General features: G+C 50.9%; 1 protein-coding gene across 20 annotated transcripts in view; it reads left to right on the forward strand.

Moving 5' to 3' along the window:
• PTPRF (protein tyrosine phosphatase receptor type F) overlaps positions 1-10,753 on the forward strand; it is a 374,973-nt gene extending 364,220 nt beyond the window's left edge. For all 20 annotated transcript variants that reach the window (XM_077182405.1, XM_077182404.1, XM_077182409.1 and 17 more), the window contains 9 exons: positions 409-528; positions 1,572-1,726; positions 3,015-3,300; positions 4,910-5,088; positions 7,489-7,615; positions 7,837-7,962; positions 8,523-8,677; positions 8,810-8,945; positions 9,086-10,753. In XM_077182405.1, coding sequence (XP_077038520.1) covers positions 409-528; positions 1,572-1,726; positions 3,015-3,300; positions 4,910-5,088; positions 7,489-7,615; positions 7,837-7,962; positions 8,523-8,677; positions 8,810-8,945; positions 9,086-9,154 — 1,353 coding nt within the window. In that variant the 3' untranslated portion in view covers positions 9,155-10,753. The remainder of the gene's footprint in view (positions 1-408; positions 529-1,571; positions 1,727-3,014; positions 3,301-4,909; positions 5,089-7,488; positions 7,616-7,836; positions 7,963-8,522; positions 8,678-8,809; positions 8,946-9,085) is intronic.
• The last annotated feature ends 2,985 nt before the right edge of the window (positions 10,754-13,738 follow it).

Genomic DNA, 13,738 nt, shown 5'->3' on the forward strand with positions numbered 1-13,738 from the left:
TGGCTCCAGGGGAAAAGGAAAATCCCTCTTTCAATGAGTAGCCACTCACTGAGATCACCTCAGTTGGTCAGAGCATGGTGCTAATAACACCAAGATTGGTTCAATTCCCATATGGGCCATTCACTTGAGAGTTGGACAAAATTATCCTTGTGGGTCAGTTCAGCTCAGAATCAGAATATTATCAGAATATTATTCTGATTCTGAGCCTTATGGAAAGGGGTCCAGCAGGTGCTGCCTTTTTGTTGGGGGTTGGGACACTCTGGGGGAAGGAAATCTGGATTCTAGAGCCCCCCCCTGCACAAATTACTCATTTCTGTCTCTACCCTTTGAAGTGCAGAGCCCTGTTCCTCATCCCAGATGCCCCAGCCAGCATCCAGTCACTGACCCATTTTCCTCACCTCCCTGCAGGTAAAGTGTGACCAGTACTGGCCGAGCCGGGGTACAGAAACCTATGGGATGATCCAGGTGGTCCTGCTGGATACAGTGGAGCTGGCGACCTACACCGTGCGCACCTTCGCGCTGTACAAGGTATGGGACTGCCTGCTGCTGCTGCTGCTTCATGTATTGCAGAGATGGTTCCCAAGGCTGCAGGGTGCTCCATGGCCCACAGGCAGTGGCCAGTGGCTGCACCTGGCTTGCCCAGGCATGAGCCATCTCTCACAGGTGGGCTGCAGTAGGAGATCAGATGCAGGTTGTGCGTCTGGCTACCACTGGACTTTGGCCAGGATACTTAATGGTCTTTTGTGTGCTTTTTGTGATACTTAATGCTTTTCTGTGTGCTGTTCTTGCCTCTGGTGAGTGTACAGGTAGCAGCTGTCCTCCCATTAGAGGGACAACATGGGAAGCAGTAAATTTTTATCACTCCTGTCACTAATAATGCAAATGGAGGGGCTATTTCTGACATGAGCATAAACCCTTCTCTCCTGCCTGCTGCATTCCTCATTAGTGTTTGGAAATCCCTGGGGGCAGTGCCAGCAGCAGTGTCAATGCAGACAGGCTTTGCAGCAAGTGCTTCTGTGCGTGACTGAGTGTGCGCCAGGAGCCCAGTGCTCAGGGGGGACACACTCGTGCCCCAGGAAGGCCCAGCGATCACCCAGCTGTTCCTACCACTTGCTGCATAGATCACTCAGCCAAGCCCAGAGAGGAGCAGGGCAGTCTGCAGTCACAGGCTGGTCACCCAGCCCAGGGACACCATGATGCAGAGGAGCAGGGAGGGAGCTGGCTGCTGTAGCCCTTCCATGCCCGGTGCCCATTTTCCCTGAACGTGCAGTGAGTACGCAGGCAGTGAACCTGTGCTGTGCAGAAAAGAGTCTTTCACCTTCCCTGCAGTCTGTTCCACTCCTGCAGAGATGCTCTGTTGTCTGTAAAACTGCCTTTCTACAGAGCATCTGTATGTATAGGCGCTTTGCAATAAACCTGTGTTTTTCCTCCAAATTTTCACTGGTGAAAGCCCAGTACATGCATCATCACACAGAGCTTTGCGTGCCTGTGGCTGCTGTTGCCCTATCAGTGCATTCCTGCACTGGGATGAGATGTTCTCATGCAAAACAACTCCTCTTTGTCTTTGACAGAATGGCTCCAATGAGAAGACAGAGCTGCGGCAGTTCCAGTTCATGGCTTGGCCCGACCACGGGGTGCCAGAATACCCCACCCCAATCCTCGCTTTCCTGCGGCGGGTCAAGGCCTGTAACCCAACAGATGCTGGGCCCATGGTTGTGCACTGCAGGTAGGACTGTGTGTTTGTCTTCTGGCTGCAGGAGCTTTAACCTGTCTGAAAGTGGAGTCTCCCCTTCTTGTGAAAAAGGTTTCATGGTAGCACAACCTGCGCTGCATGCTTGGGCTGGCAGCAGAACAGGCTCAGCAGTGGTAATGCAATGGTGGCATTTCTGTTGCTACTGCTGTATCAGATTAAATTAAAAATGTGTTTTCTGAGGCTCTCCATATAGAGGCACTATATGGAGAGCCTCAGAAACCACATTTTCCTGTAAAACTGCAAGTGCCATTTAAAAATTAAATTATCTGTTCCCAGCCTGAGTGGGTGGTACCTTCAGATGCATATCACTGACAGAAATGCATGCAGTGACCTCTATGAACATTCATATGCAATATTTACAGCCATACTCTTTCACAGGGTAGAAAGGCAGCTCTTAAGGCAAAATATTAGTCTACTAAGGCTCAGATTCTTACCCAGCCAAGATTTATTTGTAGCAGCCAAGAGGGGACTGTTACTGAACAAACCACTCCATCATTGCTGTTTCAGCATACGCCTTACCAGCAGTGTTTAATGCTCTTCTTTCATGCTCTGTTTCAGATGGTAGTGGGGTGTAATTAACACACAAACAAGCTGTATTAAAGCCTTGTTAAGGATATGACTTGCACCATAAATGAGGGAATGCCTAGCTCCCTACCTCTGTCTGTGTTTACATGTCACAACAGTGTATCTGCTGTTTTCAGGGTTGTCTCAGAGTGAGTAGCTTGAGGTTTGCTACTGCCTGTCCAGCAGTGGAGAGGCATTTGGTGCTTGAGGAAGGGCTCAGCACAGTCATGCATAACCTCAGCTTTCTGCTTCCCCTCTCAGGCTGGCCATGCTCATTTTATGGGTAAGGAAACAGTGACCCAGGTTAGGGGACAAGCAAGCTGGAAATTACTGGCTTCAGTGCTGTTAGGGCCCAGCCTGATCTTCACGTCTTCTGACTTCACACACACATGTGTGTGTCACTCTCCTGCCTGTTAAGCACATTTCTCCTTCCCTTGTGGAGGGGCTGGCAGCCACCACAGGGATCAGCAGGGTGTCACCATGTCTTTTCCGGGGACAGCAGAAAGACTGAGGAGCTTCTCACATTCTCCAGTGATACTCTCCCTCGCTCCTCCTGTCACTTCTTGTTTGGAGCTTTGCTCACAGAGAGCAGCCTTTACTCCCCTTGTGTGCCCTTGTGTGCCTGGGTGATCTCTGGAGCTTGTGTGACATCTCTAGGAGACGGTGTCATCTCAGACCATGTGCTTTGCTCCTGCAGTGCTGGCGTGGGCCGAACCGGCTGCTTCATTGTCATCGACGCCATGCTGGAGCGGATGAAGCACGAGAAGACCGTGGACATCTACGGCCACGTGACGTGCATGCGCTCCCAGCGCAACTACATGGTGCAGACAGAGGACCAGTACATCTTCATCCACGAGGCCTTGCTGGAGGCCGCCACGTGCAGCAACACCGAGGTGCCCGCGCGCAACCTCTTCGCCCACATCCAGAAGCTGACCCAGGTGCCACCGGGCGAGAGTGTCACTGCAATGGAGCTGGAATTCAAGGTTGGTGGCAGAGCCCCAGCACTCCACTTCTCTGGTGCCCTGTGTCTGCCCACAGAGCTCCACGGGCTGGTCGTCCAGGGGTTGGGAGAGGTGGGCTATGGATCATTACAGGCAGTTATTATTTTGTGTGTTTCAAAAGCAGGTAGGCAGTGATTTAAAATACATTTGAATTGTAAAGCTTGTGTCGGCCGTGGTCCCCCCTGGATTGGCAGATTCTGGGGATGATATAAAAGGCAGATGGATGTGCAGTTCCCAGCAGCACATTCTGCTCTAGGTTCACTGTGCGGCAGGAGCTGCATCTGAAATCAGATGCATATCATGTTAGTGATAATTGATGTTACTGTGAACAACTTGTCTGGAAACAGCTCCAATTTAAATATGTGAGACATTTCTGGTCTCATTTCTTCAATGCTAAGTTCTGTAATCTTTTAACCACCTCAACACCAAGCCTCACTGTCTAGAATTGGTGAAGGCAGTGTTTTAAGGCACACCATTTTTAAGAAGCCAAGCCCATATTTTTCTGCCTGTATCTGTGTATGCCAACTGCAGATATTTATTACAGCCTTGGAGCTGAAGTGAACTCTGTTAAGTGCCCATATTCTCAGATGAGGAGCATTAGTCCAGTGAACTCTTGCAGGGGAATATAGCTCACGCAGGGAGGCAGCAGACCATGCAGGCTGTGAAATGAACTGCAGCAGTACACCTTCACCCTGGGGATTCCCTCCAAGTGACAAAGGAGCAGGAGAGGCAAAATATTGACTTTCCATGTTAGCTGGGAATAGTTGAGAAGCTCTGTCCTGTGGTTATCAGAGCTGCTGGTATCCTGGGGTTGGAACAGTAAAACATGCTGCCTGAGTATCTCATGGTGACACTCCTCAGGAGAGCCACAGAATTGTGCTCAACTCAAGCAATTTTGTTGTAAGAATGACAAAATTTTACTTTCCTTTCATTTCTCCAAAGATGTCTTGAGAACAGTAGTGAAATTGCCCCTCTCTGTGCCCTGGCAGTGTCCACTGCATGGGAAACCTTGGGGAGCAGGATATGGGAGGTCCTCCCATCCATGGCTGAACTGCTCCTCAGAAAGCAACACTGTCCCCGTGCAGAGAGCCTCTCCTGAGGTCAACCTGCCACTCATAGAGAGAAGGGTGGTTCTGGAGATGCTGGAGGCAGTCTTTTGGGGAAGGAAAAAAAAAAAAAGTAGCTGGGGGAAGGAAGAGTGACTTCTGTTTGAATCTGCCAGCAGATCTAGGTAACACATTTACCATTACTCCAGTTTATGGGACTCAAAGAGAGCCATAAAATGTCTCACAGTAACCCAAAATATATCTTTACCTAAAACTGTCACAATTCTCACATTTTCTTGGGTTCTTCTGGGGTGAGAAGTAAATAACAAGACATTGTTGGAAGAGGAAAGAGGAAAAGCTTTGCTTCCCTGCCACCACCAAGCATACATCCCTGGCTCAGAGAGGTACAAAGCCTCTTGGCTCTGTGTGTGTCAGAGAGCTGCTGTGGGTCTTCACTCCACTACATGACTGCTGCCAGGATCCTGATTCTGCCCTCAGACTGCTGCATCTCCAGCAGGGATCTGATGTGTCTCCTCCTCTTTCAGCTGCTGGCCAATTCTAAAGCACATACCTCACGTTTCATCAGTGCCAACCTCCCTTGCAACAAATTCAAGAACCGCCTCGTGAACATCATGCCGTATGAGCTGACAAGAGTCTGCCTGCAGCCCATCCGCGGTGTCGAGGGCTCTGACTACATCAATGCCAGCTTCATAGATGGCTACAGGTAAGGATTACCTTGGGTGACTGTGCCAGCTTGGCCTGCCTGCTTGCCTTCTCTTTCCCAAGGCAAGCAGGTCCTGACCGCCTGAGGTGGGCTGGGGACCATTTTGTTGCATTTTATCTATTTCCTTCTTCTCAGACACTGCAGTGTGTGTAGTTACAATATGTGAAGACTGCCTGTGAGTGAGTGCTGCCAGGCTGGCTTGTGTTGCTGTAGAGAGATGTCCACATGGCTGGAGTGGCAGGCTGTGTTGGCTTCTGTGGAGGTTTTATGGGATATTCTGGTAGGATCCCTTGGCTTGTGTTTTATATCTACAGTACCTAACTCAAACCTGCCTCCCTGCTGTAACAACTAGAGTTAGGAGTGTGCTTCCACTGAGTGGCTGATCCAGGCAGCAGCTCAAAGCTTGTTCCATGTCTTGATTTTAGGAGGAGTCTGGATCCTCAGGCAGGGCTGGTGCTGGACACTGGGAAGCCCATCACTAGGTTACTCTCTCCAGAAGACAGTTTAGAAAGCACCAGTTAAGATCTAGTGGGGCAGTAATGCTTAAGTTTTCTGTATCTGTCTGCTGACATCTCATTCTCAGATGCTGAATGCCAGGAGAGAAGAATAGCCCAGTGGCCACATCCCCTTCCCAAGCAACCCCTTGACAACAATCCAAAGCAAATCACAGTGATGCACATCAAAGGCCTGTTCCTGTCATCTGTCTGTGCACCATCACTGTAAGGTCATCCCTCATGTTCACCATCATCAGTGCTGGAGTGGGGGATGCAATGATAGATGTGGCACATGTCCCTTCCAACTTGGCTTTGCCCACCTGCCTCTTTTGGACTGGTAACCTCCCAGATGCAAAAGGCACTGCCAAAGGGAACAAATGTGGGTGCAGCCAGGCCAGCAGCTCTGTGCCTTGTTGCTGCTCCAACAGCTGAGCCCAGCAAGAGTTCCCAGGGAGAAGGGCAAGAGTGGACAAGGAGCAAAAGAGGAGCAACCCTTGGAGCATCTCAACACAGGAAAACTGAAGCAAGCCAGGCCCCTCAGGGTGGGACAGAGTAATGGGGAGAGATGAAGGGGCTGGAGAAAAGCTGTCACAGAGCAGAGAGAGTCTCCACTACCTCCTGGGTGTGTGGCACAGAGCCACCCACCACCAGTCATTAAGGCGGCTGCCTGGCTGCAGCCTGAGTCTGACAGATGGACTGCAGCCACTGTCCTGGCTCCAGAGCTGATGGAGAGCAACACTGGCTTTGCCTCTTGGTGATGCTACGGAGGGAGGGAGAGGGCTGCCATCACAGCAGGTGGTACCATTTCATGTGCTACTTACTCTATCCCCAAGTTCTGTTATCTCTTCCCATCCCTTCCTTTGAGTTATCATTCTTCTAGTTATCTAAAGAAATCAGTTGGCCCAAGGTCCTGCAGATACCACTGATGCTGCATCTTTACTAGCTTTTTCACTTCATTCTGCATCCCCATTCCCTGTTTTTTACTATGTGTTATAAATCCACCTTGAAGCAGCCCCTGTCTGCATCCCGCATGTTACAGCTGCCCTGCAGCACGTTCATTAATTTAGCACCATTAGAAATAGCACCAGTAGAGGGATGAAGGCAGAACGGAGGGAGGAAGGCAGGATGGAAGAAGCCAGCCCTGGTCCCGCGGGCTCCAGCGCCCCGCAGTGGTGGAGCCAGCTCAGACTCTGCTGTGCCAGGCTGGGAGCTCAGTACCAGCATGCCAGAGCTGAGTCCAGAGCACCAAGGGGGCTTTCTTCAGGGTGGGGGCTGGTCTGGGGCATGTCACACAGAAAATTAGGAGAGGTGCTCTGGTTGGCAGTGGAACCAAAAACAAATTCTGAAGCTTTATAAAAGCAGACAAAACTGTATTAAAGGTTTCCACACTGCCCTCATTATTGTCTGGAGTGTGTAATCCAGGTGACCTGGTTCAGCTGCTCTGTATTTTCCTATGCAATGGGAGGGATGATGGGTACTGCAGAGAGTAAAAGGAATACAGGGGTACTGCTGGGATCATCCCCAAGCACAGTCTCTCCTGCCAGCCCAGGTGGGTGCTGGCAGCCTGCTGGTGGGGGCCTGGGTGCCAAGAGGGCTCTCAGTGCAACAACAGCACTGGAGACAAGAAGCAGCAAGAGGCTGGGCTGGGGACGCCCCAGCAAGGACTAAGAGCTTTTCTGGATCTCCCAAGTTGTGCTCACTGTGTCTGTGGGGAGCACTTAGAGGACAAGTGCTGGACCAGCTCACCTCTCTTCCAGAGCCCATGGCTCGTCCTACAGCTGGATTGTCAGACTTGTTCCCTGATACCAGGGGGCCCTGCTTCCAGCTCACCCAGCCCACCAGCTCCCAGAAGCAGCTGCTGCCCATCTCTGAGGAGCTGCTCTGAGCACCATTTTGTTTGTCACAGGCAGCAGAAGGCCTACATCGCCACACAGGGACCACTGGCCGAGACCACGGAGGATTTCTGGCGGATGCTCTGGGAGCACGACTCCACCATCGTGGTGATGTTGACAAAGCTGCGTGAGATGGGCCGGGTACGAGTCCTGCTGTGGGGGCAGGGGGGCTCTGGGGCTGCTGTCTGGGGGCTCACGCTCTTGGCTCACCCCAGTCTGTGTTTGGCACTACTCACTCTGGGCGAGCCCCCACTGTCTCTTGGCTGACCCTGTGGCCCCACAACCACATAGGCACCCAGGGAGGGGGAGGGAGGAGCAGCAGCTTGTCAGTGCTAATGTCTTACCCTGCTCCTCATCCACAGGAGAAGTGCCATCAGTACTGGCCTGCAGAGCGCTCTGCCCGGTACCAGTACTTCGTGGTGGACCCCATGGCAGAGTACAACATGCCACAGTACATCCTCCGGGAGTTCAAGGTGACGGATGCCAGGGTGAGTGCACCTGCTGGCTCCCCAGCTCCTCTGCCTCTCATGCCTCTGCCCTACCCAGGTCAGTCGAGGAAGTATGCAACAGCTCCTGGAGAAACGGGAAAGCAAATGCTGCCTTGTACTGCCTGCAAAAAGGGCTGCTGCCCACCACCGACTGCTCCTCTCTCTACAGGTTCCTGCTTTGCCTGTGCTGCTCACTTGAACAAGCATTTAACACAGGTCCCCCTGCACCTGGAGTCTGTGTGTACAGCATCTGACCAGGCACAGGACCCTTGTGTTACAGTAAACGTGGTTCTAGGGTAGAGTTAGGCCCCAAACACTGACCCAGTGGACCCTGTAGGGGCCCAAAGGCCTGCTCAGCTAAGCTACCCTGGGGTGAACATGGGAAAACAGAGACAGGTCCCAAACATGCAGCAAATGATCTGCCTGGGCTCACCTGTGGCCTGCGCACCTTCTCACCTGGCCTGTTCAGGGGGTCTGAGAGCAGGTTGGAGCACCAGTGCTGAGGGGAGTGAGATCAGGCCCTCACCGATGGTTCACATCCAACACCCCTCTCCCTGCAGGACGGCCAGTCACGGACCATCCGCCAGTTCCAGTTCACAGACTGGCCTGAACAGGGAGTGCCAAAGACAGGAGAAGGCTTCATTGACTTCATTGGGCAGGTGCACAAGACCAAGGAGCAGTTTGGGCAGGATGGGCCCATCACAGTGCACTGCAGGTAAGGACTGCAGCCTCACCCCAGTGAGCAGGTCCCTGTGCTCCAGGAGCAGTTTTCACTGCTCGTAGGAGCTCTGCAGAGTCCTTCTGGGGCTGGCAGGACTCACAGTGGTTCCTCTTGATCCCTGTGCAGTGCCGGGGTTGGGCGCACGGGCGTGTTCATCACACTCAGCATTGTGCTGGAGAGGATGCGCTACGAGGGCGTGGTGGACATGTTCCAGATGGTGAAGACCTTGCGGACGCAGCGGCCAGCCATGGTGCAGACAGAGGTGAGCTCCCCTCCTGTGCGTGGCAGTGGAGATCTGTGGGAGAAGGGAGGGCCCTGACGTCTCTGGATGTTGGACCCTACCCTACAGCCCGCTGTCCTTGTGTCCCCATTGCTCATGTTTCCCTCGTTGGTGCCTTGCAGGACCAGTACCAGCTGTGCTACAGAGCCGCACTGGAGTACCTTGGCAGCTTCGACCACTATGCAACGTAACAGTGCTTTCCTCCAGTTGCGGTGGGGATGTCTAGGAGTGGAGATGGGTCCCTGTGAGCCAGAGCCGCCCATTCCTCAGTCCTTCTGTACAGGTGGAGGTACTGCCCAGGCTGCAGACCTCCACGCCAACCAGTTCTGACCACGGCATTTAGGAACTTAGCCCCAGCGCCAAATGAGGGAATCCGACTCCAAAAGCATTTCCAGTCTCTGGCTGAATTTCTGCTCATGTGCATCTCTCACCCTCTCTCATGCCGACTGCATTTCACAGCAAGGCTTTAGGTGGGTGGAATGGGATCTTTTTTTTAAACATGTAAAATAGTTACTAGTGGTTTTTATAATCTTCTCTCTTTATTTTTTATTTTTTGCAAGTCTTAATGTTTTGCCCAAGCAGAACTGGACCCGCCAAACCTTTGGGAGTTGGGTTTTGGTTTTTTTAATTTCCTTTTGCTTTTACATTTTTTACTGCCCTGTGTTTATTTCAGCCCAGTCACTGCTGGTTCTGCCCATTTTAGTGCAGCTTCCTTGGTAATTCGCAGCAGCTGGCTTGTGGTTCCTGCCCATCTACATTCCCCATAGGCTTTTTAATCCTCTGTAGAATATGAAATTTCATGGAACTGGACCTAAGCTACCAATTATTTTTTTAGTCTTCTCCCCTCCCCCATTATTTCCTTAGTAGGTTTGGGTTTGGGAGGGCATATGGGGTTGCTGGAGAAGCAACCCTTTGTCAGCTGGAAACTGTTCAGTCCTATTACAATACGTGTTCAACCAATCCAGTGACCGTGTGTATTGGCAGATCCTGATATGACGTGACTTGTCGTCGCCTTGTTTGTGAGAGACCCGAAATCCCGGGCTCCATGCATTGGAACCTCTTTTTGTGTGTCTTGCTGGAAAGGGGGCAGGAGTAGTGAGGGGGTCCCACAGTTCCCCAGGGAGGGGATGGAAAGAGCAAGGCACGGCCCTTTGTGTTAACCCCACGGTTCTGTGCGTGCAAGCGCCATCCTGTCACCAGTGGAGTGCGTCAGAGCATTGACAAAGGCAAGGAGCACAAGCCCAGCTGATCACAGCAGAGCTGGACCATCTCGCTTTGGAAGCAGGGTACTGCAGGGAAGGGGAGGGGAGTACACATGGCTTCAGAGGTTGGGTGTATCTATAATTTCTGCTATCCTGCAAATGTTAAGAGTCACTAGAATATTGTACTTTCTGCTACTTCAGGATGTTCTAATGAACCAATGTGGCAAGACTACTGGACTTAATTTAATGGTACTATATATTAATACTCCTTATTATATCACGCTTGCACTAAAGATGGGGAGTGAGCAGCCCTCTTTTGAGTGCATTGAGTTATGAATAAAGGTGGTGGAAGGGTATCTAATTGTATTATCACATGTATTCCGAATGTTAAGAATCCAAGCTACGTTGAAATCAGCAATCCAGGGTTGGTAATGTTGGAGGACACATTCATTTTTACCTTGTGGATGCATAGTGCTGTAGGGGTCACTGTTGTATACAGTCTGTTTTCTATTTGTTAATAAAAAAAATCTACAGCATCATTGCATAATTCTTGATGTTAATAAATTTGAATAATTGGGTTTCATACAAGCTGGCTTTCCTGTCTGTTTCTTCTGCAATAAGGAGAGGCCACAGAACCCTTTGGCAGTGGGTACACTCCTTAGCCCTTGGCAGGTAAGTTCTTTCCCACAGGTATGTCCCAGTCATGAGTGCGCTGCACTTTCTGCAGGGACCCTGTGCCTGCAGGGAGCTTGGAAACCTTCTGTGACAATTCCCTTTGTGCATGTGTGTGCTCACCTCCTGCCCACCTGCAGTTGTAGGGAAGTGCACTGACTGGCTAGACATGCAGGAAAGAGAGGGGTCGGTGGTGATGGCTTTGGTGGCAATAGCAGTCATTGGCACCCTCCTGGACACTGCAGCAATGCTGCTCTGTAGCACTGAGCACAGTTGTGTATTCAGAGTTAGTGCTCAGCAGTAAAGCTGTCACACAGCCCCTGACTGCAGAGCAGCACCCGTTTGTTCAGGTGTGAAACCTGCTCGGGCTGGCAGCCCTGCCTGTTCTGTGTTAGAGAAACCAGGCCAGCCCTGCCCATGTGTGCACTGCATAGCATGAAATGTCAGCTGGAGAGAGCAGGACCTGCACCCAGCACAGGTGTGTGAGGGGAAACCACTGCAAGGGGCAGAACCACATGGATCAGGGCCCTGGGGTATTTCCATCCTTCCCCAGGGAGCTGAATCTGCCCTGGCCAGCATGTCCACGATGGGTGGGAGTGCATGGTGGGCAGATGAGCTTTTCCTTAGTGTGGCTATGGGCCCTATAGTGATTGCTCAGTGACTGCTAGAGCTCAGTCACACATAGCAGTCCTTGCCAGGCCAGACCGATTCCTGGGTAGGTGCCAGATGCAGGAATGTTTTCCCCTTGCCTGGCTCATTGTTCCTACACTGCTTCGCTACAGAGTGGCCTGAGGGGCTGTTGGGCAGCCTCCCTGAGGATGCAGATCCAAGGGCAAAGCAAGCTCTTGCCCTTGTGAGGCAGCACAAGAGTGCAGGTGTGTGGGGGCATGTGCCAGTGTTTCTGGCAGTGGGATGCCCCCATCGCTGTGAGACCCAGGATGGCAGAGTGGCACAGCCAAGTGAAGCCCTGCTCACACACGGGTGTGTCTGGGGAGGAACGGCACCGTGCTCAGTGCTGGCAGCCAGCCAGCTGAGAGATGGGCAGTGAGCACCTGCCTGTGCTGCAGCAACAGTGCTCAGGCTGTGCTGCCAAACTACAGGTGGTGACAATGCTTCTGCCATTCACTGAGCACTCACCAGGACTGCCACACGGGCAGCACGGAGCTTTAGTCCATGTACAGCCTTGAATGCAGAGATTCTCACCAAACGTTGCCGGAACACTTACAGATATGCACACATGCATAGACTTCTTTCTCCTTGTCCTGGAACACTTTGGACTTCATTCCCCACTTGTAGGCTTCTCTGTGGACTAAGTAGAAGCAGAAGGAGGCAGAGAAAGGGTGGAGAACTTCAGCATGGAATGCACAAAGAATAACATGAGTGAGCCCAGGCCTCAGAGACAAGGCTATTGCTGGTAGCCACATGGCCAAAGCCTCATGCTGACCTCACAGACCAGGAAAGGCTCAGTGCACAAACTATGAGGATGTGCCACCTTGGCAAGGGGACAGGCTCCCAGAGGTCAGCAAAAACAGCTGCTGCTCTGACAGCTTTTCTCCAGCCCCTTTTGTCCACTCTGTCTGCTCACACAAAGCCAACACTTCTCCAAAAGGAATGGACTCATATCATTTTAAAAACACTTATTCTTTGAACATTTATTTTCCATTATTTCTATATATCTCACAAAATAAAAGGGGAACAAAAAAAAACCATGGTGCATGGTGGATCAACAGCAATGCCAGCCTGATCTGCCCCCTGAGCCAGCACCACAGCTTATGGCACACTGCAGGCAGAGCCACCCTGTTTCCTCCCAGGGCTTGGTTACTGACATTCCTGAGCTGCACTGCTCAGCTTTTCCCAGCTAGAAAGGATTGACCACAGCTGGCTTTTTTTTTTTTTTTTTGGCCTCATTTTCTTTGGTATCAGCCTGAGACTTTTCCCACTCTCTGGTATTAGTACTACACTGAGCTCCATATCAGAAGGAATGGTCTGGAGATGGTGCTGTAAGACACTTCAGCTTCTTGTGTTTGGAGTGTCAAACAGATCAATCATATTTGCACTAAGCAATGGAGCTGGGATATTACTGCTGCCTTTTTTTTACCCCTGGTGAAAATTTTCCATTCCTTAGTTATACCAGGTAGCCCCAGTGCAGCCTCAGATAAGCAGCTCTGTAAAGGCCACAGTTTGGCAGGTGGGACAGCAGCTAAATGGCAGCCAGTCAAAGGTGAATTTCTGCTCTTTCTATTTCATATTTTTTATGCATACTGTTGATGCTTGTAGCAGGAGCTGTGCAGGCACTGCCCAAGCTTGGCTTGCCTCCTGGTGATATTAACTCAGGATCATAGAGTGGTTTGGGTTAGAAAAGACCTTTAAAGATCAGCTACTCCAAATAACATCCTGACCAAGCACTATCCCTTTGGGATTCCATTGCTTTAAATTTTGTTTTTCAAAGGCAAAATACTTGTTAAATAAGGAAAAAGAAATAGCTGTAACACTGAAAAAATCTGAGCAGACTCTGCACAGTAACTTGGCAACTCCTTCCCCCACAGTCCTCGAATTTCTTGTCCTCAGCAACATTGCCATTTTCATTTGTAACATTTCCTAGTTGAGAGTGACTTTTTTTTTCATTTTTTTCCTTTTTTTTTCCTCTTTGACCTGGTTCGTTTCTGAGGGCAGAAATAATACTGATCCTTCCAATTAAAAGCTCATTGTTGCCCTTTTGCCAGTTATAATACGCAATCTCAGTCCCCAGTAACAATTACAGGTTATCTTCCATGCCTACACGTTTCTGCTCACAGGAACATTTTGCCACTTGTCATCTTGAAAAGGCTGACTCATGTCTCCTGAGGGCAGCAGGGCAAGGGAGGTGATTCTGCCCCTCTACTTCGCTCTTTTGAGACCCCA

The sequence above is a fragment of the Agelaius phoeniceus genome, chromosome 8 (assembly GCF_051311805.1).
Source record: "Agelaius phoeniceus isolate bAgePho1 chromosome 8, bAgePho1.hap1, whole genome shotgun sequence".
NCBI lineage: Eukaryota > Metazoa > Chordata > Aves > Passeriformes > Icteridae > Agelaius > Agelaius phoeniceus.